We start from the raw sequence: 16,723 nt of genomic DNA, 5'->3' as shown, positions 1-16,723 counted from the left end.
GGAACACTACATCAAAAACTAATGATGTACTGTATGGTGACTAACATAACATGATAATAATTTTCAAAAAAAACACACAAACCACCCCCCCAAAACATAAGAAGAGGTCCCTCTCACCATGTGAGGTGTCTCTGCCTGACCTCTGTTTCACAATCCAGAAGCAAATTGCTGCCTCACAGCTGTGTGACTGCATTATAGATGCTTCCTTCCTCTTCCATCACAAGAGGGGCGGGCTGTTCCTCCCCACAGAACAGAGGCCCCATCGCCCCAGCACACACATTTGCAGAGAGCAGGATCCTCAGGCCTCCACCATGTGGGACCCTGCCTCCAGACCCTGCCCTTCTCCTCACCTGCTGCTGGCTCTGCTGTTGGGACTCACAGGTGAGCATTGCCTTGAGGGAGACTCCCTTTTCCCTGCCTCCTCAATCACTCTCATCCCTGGGCCTTTAGGGCCTCCACGTAAAGACAGGTGTGCTACCCACACCCCCCACAGAAAGCCAAGGATGGAGTCTCATCTGAGCTTGAAATCAGGGATCTGAGCATTTCCTCTGGGATCCATCACTTCTAGCTGGTTACCACTGGCAACCAAAGAATCAATGCTTCAATGGGTAACAATGACAGCTTTGTGTATGTTCATTGGTCTAATCCTCACAACATCCCTGTCTGATAGCTATAACTGTACTTCTGATTGTAGATATGGAAAATGAGGCAGAGAGAGTAACCAGCCCAGAGTCATCTCTGGAGCAGCTCGGTTTCATGTCCAGCCCACTCAGCTCCACAGTTCATCTTGTTAACCATGTTATGCTGCCTGGTTCCTCAGTGGAGGCCAAGTACAGAAACATCAGAAACACAGAGAGGCAAACAGTAGAAGAGCCATCACGCATCACACGTAAAGGTCTTTAGAGTTCCACTGTGCTGCGTGTACTGACAAACTCTTGTTAATGATATGCTGCGTGTTTCCAAGATGCCAAATTGTTATTGAAGTTTAACATGTACTATAATTTCACTGATTCCTCAAAACAATCTCTATAATAACATGCTGGGCCACACTGTACATGTACAGAGAATGCACTTACCTCTGTGTGTGTGCGTATGTGCATGCATGCATAGGAATGGGCATAGGGAAAGGTACACACACTCATGTGTACACACATATGGGATTTTTGAAAACGCTGCTTTTTCTCCTCATAATGCAGCCAGTCTACGTGAAATGCACATTAGAACGATGTTTGGATCCCTGTCTCTGAGCTACTCACCCTCTTCTTTAATTCTCTAAACCTACTTTTCACCCCTCACCAAGCTCTTAAATTAAAAACAAACTTCTCTCTTGGTAAAATGAGTAGAATCTTGTGCATTACAACCTTGGAAATGCCTGCATGTTGGATTCAAGTGGGTGAAGAAAGAAGGGTCACAAATTCAGAGACTCTTGCCTGTGTGATCTGCGTCTGTAATTATATCCAATTTCATATCCCAATCCCAATTATCTGGTGTCCAAGGATGCCTCTGTGCCTCAGGAAATCTCATGAGTGATAACTTTCCAAATTCCTGAGCACTAACCATGTGCCACACACATACCTGGAAATGCCTATGTCCATTATGTCATGCGATCTTTGTATCCAAGGTAGACATTCTTGTCACCCCTACCTTGCAGATAAGAAAGGAAGGCCCAGAAAGGGCCAAGGTCACTGAGTATAAGTGGGAAGGTAGGATTGGAACCTAGGCAGTCTGATTCCAGATCTCACAGGTATAACCATTGCTCTTTTCAAACCCGATGACCCCACTTCTATCCCATGAGATTTCTGCAGATCTTCCAATCAGTGTGGGGAAGGGGGTGGTGTGGTGAGGAACATTTGTGGTTTGCTTCTTTCAAGTGCTTCTGTATTCTGGGTATATGCAAGTGTTTGGTTCCTCCAAGTCATCTATGTGGGAAACGGCTTCTGATATAATGTCCTGAGAAATTCTCCACTGAAAATAGATTTCATGGTCTCCAAAAGGGGTCACATTGGGCAATTCACATATTATACAAATATTAACTATATACTTACTAGGCGACAAGAACTGTTATATTAACATAGGTCATGTTGATGAATAAAAGACACAAAATAGTTGACCTTTTAGAAGTTGTATCATAGTGGAGGAAAGGACAGGAAACAATAGACGCGATAAATCAGTAAATAACAGAGGTACAGAGAGTAATGAACATTACAGAAAAAACATGACAGTACAGCTGGATACGACAATGGGAGAACTGCTAGGGTGGGATGTATTTAAACAGGTAGCCTGGAGCAAAGATTGTAAGAAAGCGGTGGAATGAGCCATGTGATTTTCTGGGGGAAAACAAATAGCATGGGAACAGCATGAGAGCAGAATCCTCTTGCTCTGTTCAAGGATTCAGGCTTTTTTTTTTTTTTAAAGATTTTATTTATTTATTTGATAGACAGAGATCACAAGTAGGCAGAGAGGCAGGCAGAGAGAGAAGAAGAAGCAGGCTCCCTGCAGAGCAGACAGCCCGACGCGGGGCTCGATCCCAGGACCCTGGGATCATGACCTGAGCCGAAGGCAGAGGCCTTAACCCACTGAGCCACCCAGGCGCCCCAAGGATTCAGGCTTTTATTAAATAAAATGGTAGCTATTGCAAGGTTTGAAGACAGAAGTGACACAATCTGACATGAGTTTCATTCTAGCATTTGGTTGAGAATGGAGTACCACAGGGCTTAGAGAGAAGTAGCTAGAGCCCTCAAGAGCTCAGTGCTTCCATGTGAACAAGGTAAACTGGTTTGTAGCAAGACAGCAGCCAGGAGAGAAAGGGGAAGAGGTCAGCCTATGGGTGCCTGCAGTAGGGGAGTCTTTAGCCATTAACATAGGAATTGAGGTGGGAAAAAAAGGCACCCAAGGGTCGGGACCACAAGCATCCGGGAAAATAAAGGTGCCTCCGCTGAGATGTGCAAGGATATGTGGGAAACTGAGTTCAGTTTAGGACATGTTAGCTGTGAGAGGTTTACTTCTAGCTAAGAAAAAGTTCGAACCGTGTTTGGACATACATAGCATAGCTGAGAGGCAAGTCGTGGGCAAAAACAGAAATAGGAGGAATATAGATACACAAATGGTAGAATTTTCACCTTTCCTTGGCTCCTTATGACCACCTGATCCTCTTCCATCTCCCCTCCCATTTTCCCTCCACGTCTCCCTCCATGGTGCATTCCTGTTTCTTCCCATTTTCCCCCTAGCAGTTCAGCTTCCTGACCCTAGTCTTCTCCAGACCTAGAAACCAAAGTACATGATGTTCTTGGCACACACAGGACGTGCCTGTAATAGCTTGTGCCCTCCTTAGGAGGCATGTTTGGTTGCAAGTACCACTAAGTGCATGGGTTTTACCAGCTCACACTCTGCAAGGGTGAACCACAAATTTCCTTCCTGAGGAGTAGGTAAGAAATGGAAAAGGACACTGGGTGTATGTGTGGTGCACCAGCAGCCTGCTTCTCTGATTTCTGTCCCTGCCTGGTTTTGAGGACGCTTCACATAAGAAGGAAAGGGTTACTGCTTCTCGATGTCTCCAGAGATTAGCTAGTCACCAAGGCAGGAAATCCAGCTGCAAAGTCAAACCTGCTCTGTGCCACATCACTGAGTCTCTGTGTGTCTTTGTTTCCTCCATTGTGATGGGGTCTCCAGTTACAGGCTCGGGGAAGGGTTGCTCCCGGTGTGCACTCAGTCAGGGAGCTGTTGCATAAACACATGAGGAGAAGCGCAGGATCCCGGCAGAATGAATAGACGACTGCTCTGTTTTCCCTCTAGGTGTAGCTGGTGAGGCGAGGCTGCAGGTGATCCAGCCTGACAAGTCAGTGTCTGTCGCAGCTGGACAGACAGCCACTCTGCGCTGCACCATGACCTCCTTGAGCCCCATAGGGCCGACTCAGTGGTTCAGGGGGACAGGGCCAGGACGGGAGTTAATCTTCAGTTTCAAAGGAGGCCACTTCCCCCGAGTAACAAATGCTTCAGACCCCACAAGGAGAAACAACACGGACTTTTCCATCCGCATCAGTAACATCACCCCAGCAGACACAGGAACCTACTACTGTGTGAAGTTCCAGAAAGGGACCCCTGATGATGAGGAGTTTAAGTCTGGACCAGGCACCCAGGTCACTGTGAGTGGTGAGTATGGCCTGGGCCTCCTTGTCCCCTGGTTGTGACAACAAGTCAGTAAGAATGCCCTCCATTGTCTGACCAACAGCTAAGAATCAGGCACTGTGGTGGATGTCCCCAAATTCAGCCACTGCCACAAATCAGGGAAGGAGAGGCCTGGAGAGGTCCTGATGCTTGCTCAAGGCCCCTGATAAATGGTGGGAAAGACTAGAACCCCAGTCTGTGGGTCCATAATTCTCGCCTTTTCCAATTCTGACCAGTCCTCTGGTTCCAGGGATGAGGGACTTACACTCTGAGTGACTTGGCCAGTCACATGACCCAATCTTACTCCTGCCTCCAGAGAGTGTCCCCTCCATGTGGCTGACACTTCTCTAACTCAACACTTACTGAGCACCTGCTGTGTGCAGGCTTTCGTCTGCCTGCAGGGGAAACAGAGAACAAAACAGGCAAGGGCTCCTTTCTCATGAAGCTCACATTCCCTTCCCTTCCTGTGGATAAATGCACCCAGGGCAGGGAGGTGGAATATGTCTCTTTTAACGTAGAAGAATCACAGTGAGAAGAGGTATAAACTCACTGTTTACGCTGAGAGCCCAGGATGGAGAAGATGCCAGAGGCTGGCCATTTGTGACAGTTCTGTGCAGAAAAGCATCATGCAATTCAGGGACTGACTCACAGAAGAGCACTGAGTCTCCCCTCTTGGACATAGGCATGTGGGTGGTTTTATCCTGATTGTGCAGTTGTTACAGGAGTTCCCAGTCGTACCCACCTTGCCTGGGCACCAGAACTAGTAGGTGGCTCCAGCACTGGGCATATCTGTTCCTGCTGGGAGAGCTCTCCTTCCTCTTCCCCTGCTGCCCACACAGGGGATGCTCTGGTTGAGAATGGATGAAGCTGGAGGGACCATCTCAGCCCATTTACAGATGGGGACACTGAGGCTCAACAGATTCGGCCTGAGCAGGGAAGTGAGCCACAGCCTGACTCACAGCCCTGCTCTCTGCCCACTCACTGTGCTGGCCAAAGTGGGAGAAATTGCCCACCCTCTCCTTGAAACTCTTGTAAATCTTGTATGGTTCTCTTTTTCAGCAGTAAACATTAAGAAAACATGGGAAGAGGTGGGCTAGCTTTGCACCCCCAGATCAGACAGGTATGCAAACATCTGGTGAAGTGTTGAGCCTGTTCCTGGAGGACATGGCTTCTCAAGTGTAAGAGCTTCCGGAGTCTTCTCCAGTTGTGTGGTGTTGCTCCTTCACTGAGCAGCCTGGGGCACCAGCCTGGACAGAGCAGAGGGGACCTGCAATCCCAGCAACACCAGGCACCCCATTCCTGGCTCTGCCCACTAAGGATGACTGGGAGGCACATCCTGAACGGTGTTCGGCTCCGTGAGCGAGAATTCACATTCTAGACTCAGCTGTCGGGACCCCACATATTCCCTCTGTTGTTGTCAAGTCAACATGTCTGGACACCCGGAGGGACCCCTCCACATAACCGTTTTCAGTGAGAATGTCAGATGGAAGAGGAGGGTGGCTGTCACTGTCAGGCTGGAGAAGGTGGGACATTTGCTCTGTTGTGGATGAAACAGCTGGAGGCCACAGGAAGTCCCCCTGGGATGCAATGATCAGTAAAGAGCAATCCCGTTGTAACTGGACCAAAGGAGCTTGGCTCCTTGGTGAGGGAGAAACAGAGACCACCCAGGGGAAGTTCCCTGACAAATCTCTTTATTTTACAGGTAAGGGATCACGGAAAAATTTCCAAAGCCATGATGCTGAACAGGGGCAAGTAGGCTCTCCATATTAGGGCTGGAGATGAATATTCAGAGGGGGATTCTAACACTATAATGAGACTGAGGTTACTGTCAACCACTTTCTGATTCATCTGCTCTTTTCTATCTGTGTATTCAGTGATAAATTCCAAGCAAAACTGCTTACATTCCCTTACTCACTCCTCCCTAAAACCCCAGGAAAGAGAAATGCCTCCTGTCCCATGTCATAGAGGAGCCACACTGTGCCACGGCCATGTCTGTGGTCAGCTGGCCAGCCTGGTTCCCACTTTCTTGGGGGTCACCTGTCCCTTGCACAGACTGCTGCACACCCTCTCTGACCTCAGGAGGGTTTGCAGGGAGGCAGCCAGGAACGGTTGATGCCAACAGTCAGACCCATCAGAAACATCCTTCCTGTGCCCAGATTGGTGGGAAGTCACCTGGCAGAGAAGAGAAGGGGTGACTTGAACTCAGTCCTACAACAGCACCTGGGCCCTGCCCCCAACTCAGAGTTCAGCTCTGGAACCTCAGGGCTTTCTCTGTGGGATTAGGAGAGGACACCGCCCTCTGCACACTATCAGAAGGGCAGCAGGTTCTCCACAGTGCCTCACATGTATCCTGAGTGCTGAGGACCACAGTCATGATTACTGTTTACAATGCTCCTCTTGTAGCCAAACCCTCTCCCCCCGTGGTGTCGGGCCCCACGGCCAGGGCCTCTCCAGGGCAGACAGTGAACTTCACCTGCAAGTCCCACGGCTTCTCCCCCAGAAACATCACCCTGAGATGGTTCAGAAATGGGAATGAGCTGGCAGCCTCCCAGACCAGCGTGGACCCAGAGGGAAACAGAACGTCGTACAGCATCTCCAGCACAACCAGGCTGGTGCTGGCCCCGATGGATGTTCGCTCCCAGGTCATCTGTGAGGTGACCCACGTGACCCTGCAGGGGGGCCCTCCTCTTCGTGGGACTGCCAACCTGTCTGAGGTCCTCCGAGGTAGATGCCCCTCCCCACCAGCCCCAGCTCAGGTCCGACCCCCAGGTCTCTGAGCCTGTCCCTCCCCCACTCCCTGCCCCAGGCCCTCCATTCACTGGAGTCTGACCCCTAGCAGACCCTCCAGGTCACCTGCACCTAGATGTGCCATCCCCTCCTACTGTTTCCATGGCTGCTACGGGGTGAACACCTACCATGTACCAAGCACTGTGCTCAGTAGTTTCCCTTACTTTACCGTAGCAATTCCAATTATTGAGCACCTGCTGTACTCCATGCCACCGTGTGCTTGGTGAGGTCATTTGTTTTGCTACAGTTATTCTGTTCCAAATGTATGCATGGGGCTGAGTATCTTGATTTCACTCATTCTTAGCCTATGAGGAGCCATCAAACCTTGAGCACCTACTGTGTGCTGGGCACTGTGCTTAGGGATCTCATTCACATGCAAAGACTCAGTGTTTGTGCACCAGCTGCGTGCCTAACCTGTTATGGGTGGCTCCCTTGCTGTGTGGGGGGACCTAATTTCTCGAGCCCCTCCCCCATGGTCCATCTGTTCCATAATGTGAGAGCTTCTGCCCTGTACTATTTCAGTTCCGCCCACCTTGGAGGTTTCCCAGCAGCCCTTGTCAGGCGACCAGGTGAAGATCACTTGCCAAGTGAAGAAGTTCTACCCCCAGCAACTCCAGCTGACCTGGTTGGAGAATGGCAATGTGTCCCGAACAGAAAAGGCCTCAAGGGCCTCGAACCTCGTAGAGAACAAGGATGGGACCTTTAACTGGACGAGCTGGTTCCTGGTGAACTCATCTGCCCACAGGGAAGATGTGGTGTTCACCTGCCTGGTGCAGCACGACGGGCAGCCCAAGGACACCAGAAACCATACCCTTGTGGCCTCTGCCCACCAGAAGGACCAGGAAACCCATAATACCCAGGGTGAGGCCTCAGTGATCCTGCACAAGGATTCTTGCGTCCTGCTCCCTGCTTCCTCACCTGACAATGATTAAGTCACCATGCCTGTCCAGACACCCCCTTCCCACTGTTATTTCACACCTAGCATGGTCTCTATTGCTTCTACACTTTTCCATCATCACCATGGAAAATGTCTGCACTTGCCACTCTGAAATTTGAGAAGGGACCCTGAAGACCTGGAGTTTTGCGTCTTGACCAGGCTCCTGGGTGACTGTGTGTTTTCACACCTAGGGTCTCTTCTCTCCCTTTATTTGTGACAGCAGACCAGCAATAGTCATGATCGCTCAAAGCACATTCACTTTATGCCAATTCCAATTCATTTCTGGTCTCCTTTCCTGCTTAAGCAACCCCGTAACCTGGAATTTTACAGAAGGGATTCAGGGAGCAACGAGGGACAGAAGGCAAATATTTCCTGCCCTTAGGCCGGCTGAAGAGCTAAGCTATTCCAGGGAAACCTGAGTCCGTGAAGATGGACTAGCAACCTGTAAAAAAAAAAAAAGGATTAAATATAGCAGGGGAGCATTGTCCCAAAAACTACAGAGTCCCCTTTCTACAACTAAAACAATCCTTATTTCTCTCTCATGTAACATCAGGGGGAGGGCAAGCCAGTTTTCCAGGAGTCTTTGTTCCAGAAGATCTTTCAGAGGCCTATGTTCCTTCTAACGTGCCCAATGACATTGTCCTCTTGCCTGGGTCAACACTGGGCCTCCAAGTGTTCATGTCACTGCTGCCCAGGAGACTAGAGATAGGAAGGGGAAAAGGAACAATTTCCCTTAAAACTAGAGGTATGCAGAAGTTGCTTAATTGTGTCCACTAATGACTTAGTCATGGATCCACATCCAGCTCCAAATGGAGTCCACGCTTGTGTGGGTCATGTGACTAATGACATGGTTCTTTCTATAAAACTAATACTATTACACTCTTAGTAAAATTAGCAATAATTCCTAGTATCATCTAAAATGGAGTATATATTCCAATTTTCCAAAGCTTCTTCTATTAACTTTATTTTGTGGACGTAAATTGGTTTTAATTCAACCTGTAAAGTCTTCAAAGATTTTTCTTATGAAACATCCGGGTCTCCATGATTCTTTTGTTGCTCTGAATAGAATCTGAATAGCTAGTGCTACTCAAATTCTTCATTTCATATTGGATGCTTGTGGTAGGTGAGCTTTTGAGAAATTCAGTCTTTTTCTCTGAGTTGTCCAATTTCTGCACATAGAGCTTCTCATAATATTACCTAGTAATCCTTGTGGTGTCTGTTGGGTATCCCATTTCATCCCTGATATTGGAAATGTGTCAATTCTCATTTTTTTTCATTATCACAACAGATGGAAGTTTTTCAAATTTATCAGTCTTCTCAAAGAACCCACATTCATTTCAGTGATATTCTCTATTGTTTGTTGTTAATTTCTTTGCTTTTTCTCCTCTTTTTTTATTTCCTTCTCTTGCTTTGGGCTTATTTTGCTCCTCCTCATTTTTTTTTTTTTTGAAATGGGAAAAACATTATCAAGTCTAGACTTTTCTTTGTTCGAATACCACAGCTGGGCCTCCTTTGGGCTTGGGACATTGGGAGTGTGGACCCAGGATATCTGGTGTGGGTTCCTCTTCCAGAATGGAAGCAACTAGCCCAGTTGCCTTCCTCTTCCACTTTTCAGAGCCCTCCATGGGTGGACCTCACATGAGTTTCAGGGGGCAGGCTTGTACTGAGCCAAGAGAGGCGGGAGAGATGAGTCCGCACCATCTCCTGCCCTTTCCTGTGCTTGGTGAAGGTGGGAGGGGAATGGCATAAGGGGATGTGCATTTGGACGTGGAGAGTTTTCTCTTTTGTCTCCAGAGATTCTGCAGTTTGGGCATTGCTCTTTAAGGAATACGGAGAGCCAGTTTTCCATAGAATTTACTGTCCTTTTGTTGTTTTTCCTTTGGGTTGAGAGGCTGTATTTGGAGACGAGTAGTTAAGCCTCTGTCTTGTACTCAGCAGCCCATTACAAAGTGCCCAGAGGGCTTTGAAATGCTTGGCCCCAGTGACCTTATCCCACATCTCGGTATCCATCTCCCATATTTCCCTATCAGGGCCCTACTCCAGCACAGTAGGTGCAGTGTAGCTGAGAATTCAGCTTTCTGTAGCACTGATACTCTTATGTTTATGTTGGACCCAACTGTGTTCTCAGCTTTTTCTGCCCTCCAGCTCTAGGAGGTAAGAGTCTGCACTGTTGCACAGAAGTCCTCTGACATTCACACATAACCTTTCACATGTGATCAGTCTTCGCTTTGCACTGTCTTTCTCCAAAGGTTAATGCCCAGCAACAGCCACCCAATCCGTAGTTCTTAAATTATCACGTCATCAGAATGGCAGGATACTCCCCTCCTCTGCTTACAACAGCCCATGTCACCACGGTGAGGTTTCAGCAGTGACAAGGGCAGGGCAAGCCGACACCTACCCTGTTCTAAATCCCACAGGGCTGGGGGCCTCCTGACCAGCTGGCAGAAAGAGACCTTGGTACAAATGGGCCCATTAGAGTTGGCTTTCCAGACCCCAACCAGACAAACTCCACACATGAGGTGACCCAGGAGGGAGACTCTCAGATGATATGGGAAGAGAGAAAGCTCACTGTGGTTTGCTGCCCGATTCACCTGCATGAGAGAGCGAAGGAAGTTGGACTGGCAAAGGGAGATGTTGACACAATTCAGGACGGCAAGACTCAGCCTCAGACAGAGAGCAAGCAAGCTGCCTGCTCTTTGTGAGTTGTTTTAAATGGAGAGGAATGGTTTAGCCTCTATACCCCCACTTCCTCCAGCCTTCTGCTGCAGGATCCCCTCTAGAAACAGGTACAAACATGGCCAATTTCTTTGAACTCAGAAAAAGTCCAGCAGCCCCAAAACAGAGACCTGACATCCTCTAACATCCCAGGGCAAATATGCTGAGGACCTACTCCTTCCTTTAAGAGTACTCTATATTGGGGCGCCTGGGTGGCTCAGTGGGTTAAGCTGCTGCCTTCGGCTCGGGTCATGATCTCAGGTTCCTGGGATCGAGTCCCGCATCGGGCTCTCTGCTCGGCAGGGAGCCTGCTTCCCTCTCTCTCTCTCTGCCTGCCTCTCTGTCTAGTTGTGATCTCTCTCTGTCAAATAAATAAATAAATAAATCTTTAAAAAAAAAAAAAAAGAGTACTCTATATTTCAAAAAAAAATTGGATTTCTTAAATTCAAATATAAAAACAAAAATGAGTCATTGTATAAAGTCAAAAAATCGGAAGCTGTCCTTCCAGATCAACAGTCTATGTCCAAGAGACAGACGTCAGCTGACAGTGGCAATGGGGTTCAGGTGACCTGATGGTGTTTGAAACTCTTCTGAGCATTAGACCCCATTTCCTTGCTTCCCCAGTATTTGTCCAGCCAGCAGGTCTCCTGAGGTCAGGTCATCCTGAGGACTCCCTCCCTCACCTCTGTATAGGGGAGTCGTTAAACCATGTGCATGGAGCAAAGCAGGACAGCCTTGCCCCTCAATGACCATGATATCTGTTCTCACTCCTTGAGGCCAGGCAGACATTTGTCCCTATGGCCCAGAGAGTTTGACTTTGTCGTGGTCCAAAGACAAGGTCTCAGAGTCATCCTGCAGGCCAGCAGTGAGGGGTTTCCCTGGGTCTGAGCCACCTCATCTGTCCACCCTAGGAGCCTGTTGGCTCATCAGACAGAGGCTGTAGGACCTGCTCCACTGGGTGTGAGAACCAATTCAGTAAACCAAACTTACCCATTCCTGAGTGCTCGTTCTCCCCACCTCTTCACTCAAGAAGAACACCTGGCAGTGAGAAAGGGGTGAGTGAGGTGAGGAACGTCTTACCCCGAATTCTGCCTTGAGCAGGGGAAGAATTCATGAGTTTCAGAGCATTGATAAGCCTGAGTCACTTCAGATAGAGTAAGTGGAGGACCCAGGGAATGGACTCCAGGGCGCCCCCCTCTGATGGTGCCTCCTATCTCTTCTTTTCCAGAGTCAAAGACATCTACTCCATTCTTGATGGCTATCACCCTGGGCCCAAAGCTGTTGCTGCTCATCACTGTCTCTGCCATCTATGTCCACAGGAAGCGAGCACCCGATTGTAAGTTATGGGTCAGGGAGGGCAGGCACAGTTAGTCCCAGAAAGAGCCACGTCAGGAAGAGGGGAAGCCCACAGGTCACACAGGGTCAGCGCACACCTGCAGTAAAGCACATGTGACACACCTCCCTTGATACCCTCGGGAGTCTCAGGGGTCCAGGCTCCCCGAGGTGTTGGGGGAGGGGACATTTAGCCTATAAAATATGGGCAGGGTCAAAGGCTGTCAAAGAGTGTGGACAGAGTCCTAGGGATTCTGGGAAGGAAGTGGGCAGAGAGGCTGAACGACAGGCAGCTGGGTGGGAGGATCAATTGGAGAGCATCACTAGATAATGGAGAACTGGGGCTCCTTTGGCCACAAGACGTCTGCGTTTAGAAGAATGCTGACATGTACCAGAGGGTTGCTCTGAGGACTTTTTCTAATCTGATCCTCTGTGGGACATACTGGAGGGGATGGAGAGAGGGGATCAAGCCCTAAGGGAGGAAGGCTTAAGTGGCAGAGTCCTCTATCAGGGGCTGCCTGTCCTTTCACAACAGGTGTCCCAGGAGGAAAATAGCACCAAGGACATAAGAGATACGTTGGGAATATTTCTTGAATGTTGTGCCCATAAACAACTGTGAACATGGGTCCCACAGCTCCTCCCTTCCTCTCCTACTACATGTCACCCTCAGTTTCTGCTCCTTTAGTCCTTGAGGGGCACAGCCAAAGACAAGGAACAACTACAAGCTTCCCAACTCTGCCCCGGATACCTTGCTTCTTCCAGAGACTCACCTGCCCACAGTACCTTCTGCTCCTTCTCACAATCCTTGATGCCCCCAGAGCTGGGTCTTCATACCAGGTCCTCAGAAGGGCCATGGGAACTTGCTCTGGGCACTGATGCACAGATATCTGCCTGAATATGAGAAAAGAGTCCCACCTACACATACCAGGTGTCTCTCATTCATCATTTGGGGACTGTGGCCATGGACTGCATGCTCACATCCATGTTCTTGGGAGTTATTTCTGCCAACCCCCAGATATTCTAGGCTTTGTGAGGTTCTTCACTGGGTCTTAAATAAAATGAACCTCATCCTGGTTTGAAGAAGAGAAATGATTCTCCTTCCTCTTTGCCTACATGTCCTACTCCTCAGTCCCAGGGACAAGATGCCCTCCTCCCTGTGATGGGAACACTAGCTCTTCTGTCACCTTCTTTCTTCCCAGCCCCACTGCTCATGTACAGGAACTGGCAGTCCAGAAGTCTGGAGCCATCCTTGGTTTTCTTACTTTATATCCCCTATTCAATTCTGCCTTCAGAATGCTGTTTGCAGTGGCCAGATGGTAAATGTGAAGCAGTCTACTCAGGGAAAGGAAAAGAATCCTGATTTGTAGTACTTGTGGACTTCCGTGGTGTCAACACTCCCAATGTGACCAATGGCAAGCTAACAGTGTTTATCAACTGGCTTATAAAATTCCTGAGAAGCTCTCAGGTGTGAGTGCAAGCCTCCTCCCAAAACCAGTGAGCTCCACCCAGAATCTGTACACTGCTTACCCCAAGCCTGCTCCCTGGTCCTGGCCAGCAGCACTCCTTCCTGGACCATTCTTTGCCTCTTACAGCTCTCCAGCTTCAGCTACAGTGATTCCATGGCAATGGGGTCAAACTGTGTCTTTCCTCTGCTTCTTCCCCCTAAAGATCTGCATGACACTCTCTCCTTCTTTGAAGCTCTGTTTAAATGTCACCTTATTAAAAAGTACCTTCCATAAACCACCCTATATAAAATATCAATTCCTTTCTCTCACTCTGTGTTCTCACAGCTCATAACTTAATTAAACTACAGAGGGAACACCTGAGAAATACAGTCCAGCCATGTGATCACGAGTTCACCAATAGTCATAAACCACCGCCACAGTATGCTCCCTGATATAATGTAATGAAAACAACACTTTTCCTCTGTGACCTTCCTCCCCAAACCACTGCCCCAGTCTGTTTATGAATAAAGCATCCGACAAATTGCAATGAGGGACATTCCACCATATACCAGTCCAAGAAGCTCTCACAGCTGAGAGGAGCCTAGAGAGACATGACGAGAAAATGTAATGTGGCATCCTGCATGGAATTCTGGGACAGAAAGGGACATAGAGTGAAAACTAAGGAAATCTCTTCTGGACTGAATACTTGTACCTCTCCAACGCTCATGGGATTTGGAGGTGGGGACTTTGCAGATAATAAGGTCATGAGGGTGGAATCCTCATGAATGGGATTATTGCCTTCATGAAAAGGGGCCAGACAGCCACCTCACTCCATCCACCAGGTGAAAATACAAGTAGTTGGCAGTCTGCAACTTCAAAGAGAGATCTCATCACAACCCAACTATCATGGCACCCTGATCTCAGACTTCCAGCCTCCAGGACTATGGGAAATAAGTTCCTGTTGTTTCAAGGCATCCAGCTCACGCTGTTTTGTTATAATGGTTGAAGCTAAGACAAGATCAAACTATGGATTTTGGTTAATAACAATGCCCCAATATTGGTTCACTAATTATAACAGATGCAACAAATTATTGTAAAATGCTATAAGGAGGGGAAACTGTATGCACCTATATATTGGAACTCTGTGTCATTGTCTCAGTTTTTCTCCAAATGTAAAACTGTTCCAAAAATGTAACCTTATTCTAAAAAAAAATCAACATCTTGTCCTCAGATGGATCTCTGTCTCTTGTACCCCCTTGGAGGGCCATTCGAGGAAATGTGTGGTGGGGAGATGTCTGCGTTTCTATACCCAGATTTTATGTTACTTCATAGGTCTAAGGTTCCTCTTCCTTTCTCTGTCCTCTGTCCTTGCTACAGCTCACTCCAATGCCTGGCACTCAGAGATCCCAGAACAACCTGCTTCTCAGTCCCCCATGATATTCACTCTTTATATTTCCAATTAGTGAAACCCAGGTTAGATCAGGTGGAGTCAGGGAACTCTGGGTGCTTGAGGTAGGGTAGCTTTAAGACCTCAGTGGTGGATGAAGTTAATCCATGTCCTGTGCCCAAGCAATTGAGGTGGATAGGGCTCTGCAGATGGTGGTGCGTCCTGTGATACACCAGGACTGAGGAAATGGCCCTCAGCTGTCAGCCCTCTTTGAGATAGCCTCAGGTGAGGAAATCCCCCATGCCCAAGGTCAAGCCTGGGACCTTGCCAACTCAAGTGTCTCATCAACATGGGGATGGAGCCCCTTCTATCCTCGAAGACAAAAATCATCACCATCTCCAAAACTCTAACCTCTTTCCACACCATGTCTTTGAGCCTCTACGTCAGCAGGAGTGCAGCCTGGTGAGACTGGGATGGGATGAGGATCAGGAATGAGCACAAGCTTGTGGATTCCATAAGCTCTGGGAATCCCAAGAAACTGGCCCAGTAGTATCTCAGCTTGTGGCCCCCTTGTGTGTCCATTTGGTAATCTGAAAGAAAAAGTGTTAAAAGTCCCATGGTCATTCCTTCATCATAATCCCTTTCCTCTGACATCATGGAGGCGGGGAGTGTCTTCTTTCCTCAGAGCATAAAGTCCTGGGCCTCTCCAGGACAGCGTTCAGACAGAGAAGGCTCCAGGGGCCACCACAATGACTGTCTTTGCCTCCCCACTGTGCCCACCTCTGTCACCCCTACTTCTTCTCCTTTTCTAAAATTTAATTTCTTTCCAGTATAACAGAATTCATTGTTTATGCACCACAACCAGTGCTCCACACAATACGTGCCCTCCATAATACCCACCACCAAGCTCACCCAACTTCCCACCCTCCTCCCCTTCAACACCCTCAGATTGTTTTCAGAGTCCATAGTCTCTCGTTCATCTCCCCCTCCAATTTCCTTCAACTCCCTTCTCCTCTCCATCTCCCCATATCCTCTGTGTTATTTCTTATGCTCCACAAATAAGTGAAACCATATGATAATTGACTCTCTCTGCTTGACTTATTTCACTCAGCATAATCTCTTCCAGTCTCATCTGTGTTGATACAAAAGTTGGGTATTCATCCTTTCTGATGGAGGCATAATACTCCATAGTGTATATGGACCACATCTTCCATATTCATTCATCTGTTGAAGGGCATCTTGGTTCTTTCCACAGTTTGGCGACTGTGGCCATTGCTGCTATGAACATTGGGATACAGATGGCCCTTCTTTTCACTACCTCTGTATCTTTGGGGTAAATACCCAGTAGTGCAATTTCAGCATCACAGGGAATCTCTATTTTTAATTTCTTCAGGAATTTCCACACTGTTCTCCAAATTGGCTGCACCAACTTGCATTCCCACCAACAGGGTAAGAGGGTTCCCCATTCTCCACATCCTCTCCAACACAGGTTGTTTCCTGTCTTGCCAATTTTGGCCATTCTAACTGATGTAAGGTGGTATCTCAATGTAGTTTTTTTTTTTCATTTGACAAAATTCTACACCCATTTTTTTTTTAGATTCTTTTTTTAAATTTTTTAAATTTATTTTCAGCGTAACAGTATTCATTGTTTTTGTACCACACCCAGTGCTCCATGCAATCTGTGCCCTCTCCAATACCCACCACCTGGTTCCCCCAACCTCCCAACCCCGGCCCTTCAAAACCCTCAGATTGTTTTTCAGAGTCCATAGTCTCTCATTGTTCACCTCCCCTTCCAATGTCCCCCAACTCCCTTCTCCTAACTCCCCTTGTCCTCCATGCTATTTGTTATGCTCCACAAATAAGTGAAACCATATGATAATTGGCTCTCTCTGCTTGACTTATTTCACTTAGCATAATCTCTTCCAGTCCCATCCATGTTGATACAAAAGTTGGGTA

The 16,723-nt window shown here is 48.0% G+C and overlaps 1 protein-coding gene across 1 annotated transcript; it reads left to right on the top strand.

Moving 5' to 3' along the window:
* Positions 1-235: 235 nt before the first annotated feature.
* On the top strand, positions 236-12,630 carry LOC116868570 (signal-regulatory protein beta-1-like). The gene is made up of 6 exons (XM_032859022.1): positions 236-381; positions 3,793-4,149; positions 6,568-6,888; positions 7,474-7,812; positions 11,832-11,939; positions 12,471-12,630. The coding sequence occupies exons 1-6, from the start codon at positions 312-314 to the stop codon at positions 12,488-12,490; spliced, it is 1,215 nt and encodes a 404-aa protein (XP_032714913.1). The 5' UTR covers positions 236-311; the 3' UTR covers positions 12,491-12,630.
* The last annotated feature ends 4,093 nt before the right edge of the window (positions 12,631-16,723 follow it).

This window comes from Lontra canadensis, unplaced genomic scaffold (genome assembly GCF_010015895.1).
Source record: "Lontra canadensis isolate GAN:19392208 unplaced genomic scaffold, GSC_riverotter_1.0 scaffold16, whole genome shotgun sequence".
NCBI classification, from domain to species: Eukaryota; Metazoa; Chordata; class Mammalia; order Carnivora; family Mustelidae; genus Lontra; species Lontra canadensis.
The sequence above is the reverse complement of the archived record's forward strand: the minus strand, read 5'-3'. Positions and strand labels throughout refer to the sequence as shown.

Bases quoted from the DNA above. Each gene is read 5' to 3' on its own strand.
- LOC116868570 (XM_032859022.1), top strand. From the start codon at position 312: ATGTGGGACCCTGCCTCCAGACCCTGCCCTTCTCCTCACCTGCTGCTG. The intron at 6,889-7,473 runs GTAGATGCCCCT...GTACTATTTCAG, and splicing joins CCTGTCTGAGGTCCTCCGAG to TTCCGCCCACCTTGGAGGTT. The intron at 11,940-12,470 runs GTAAGTTATGGG...CTTTCACAACAG, and splicing joins CAGGAAGCGAGCACCCGATT to GTGTCCCAGGAGGAAAATAG.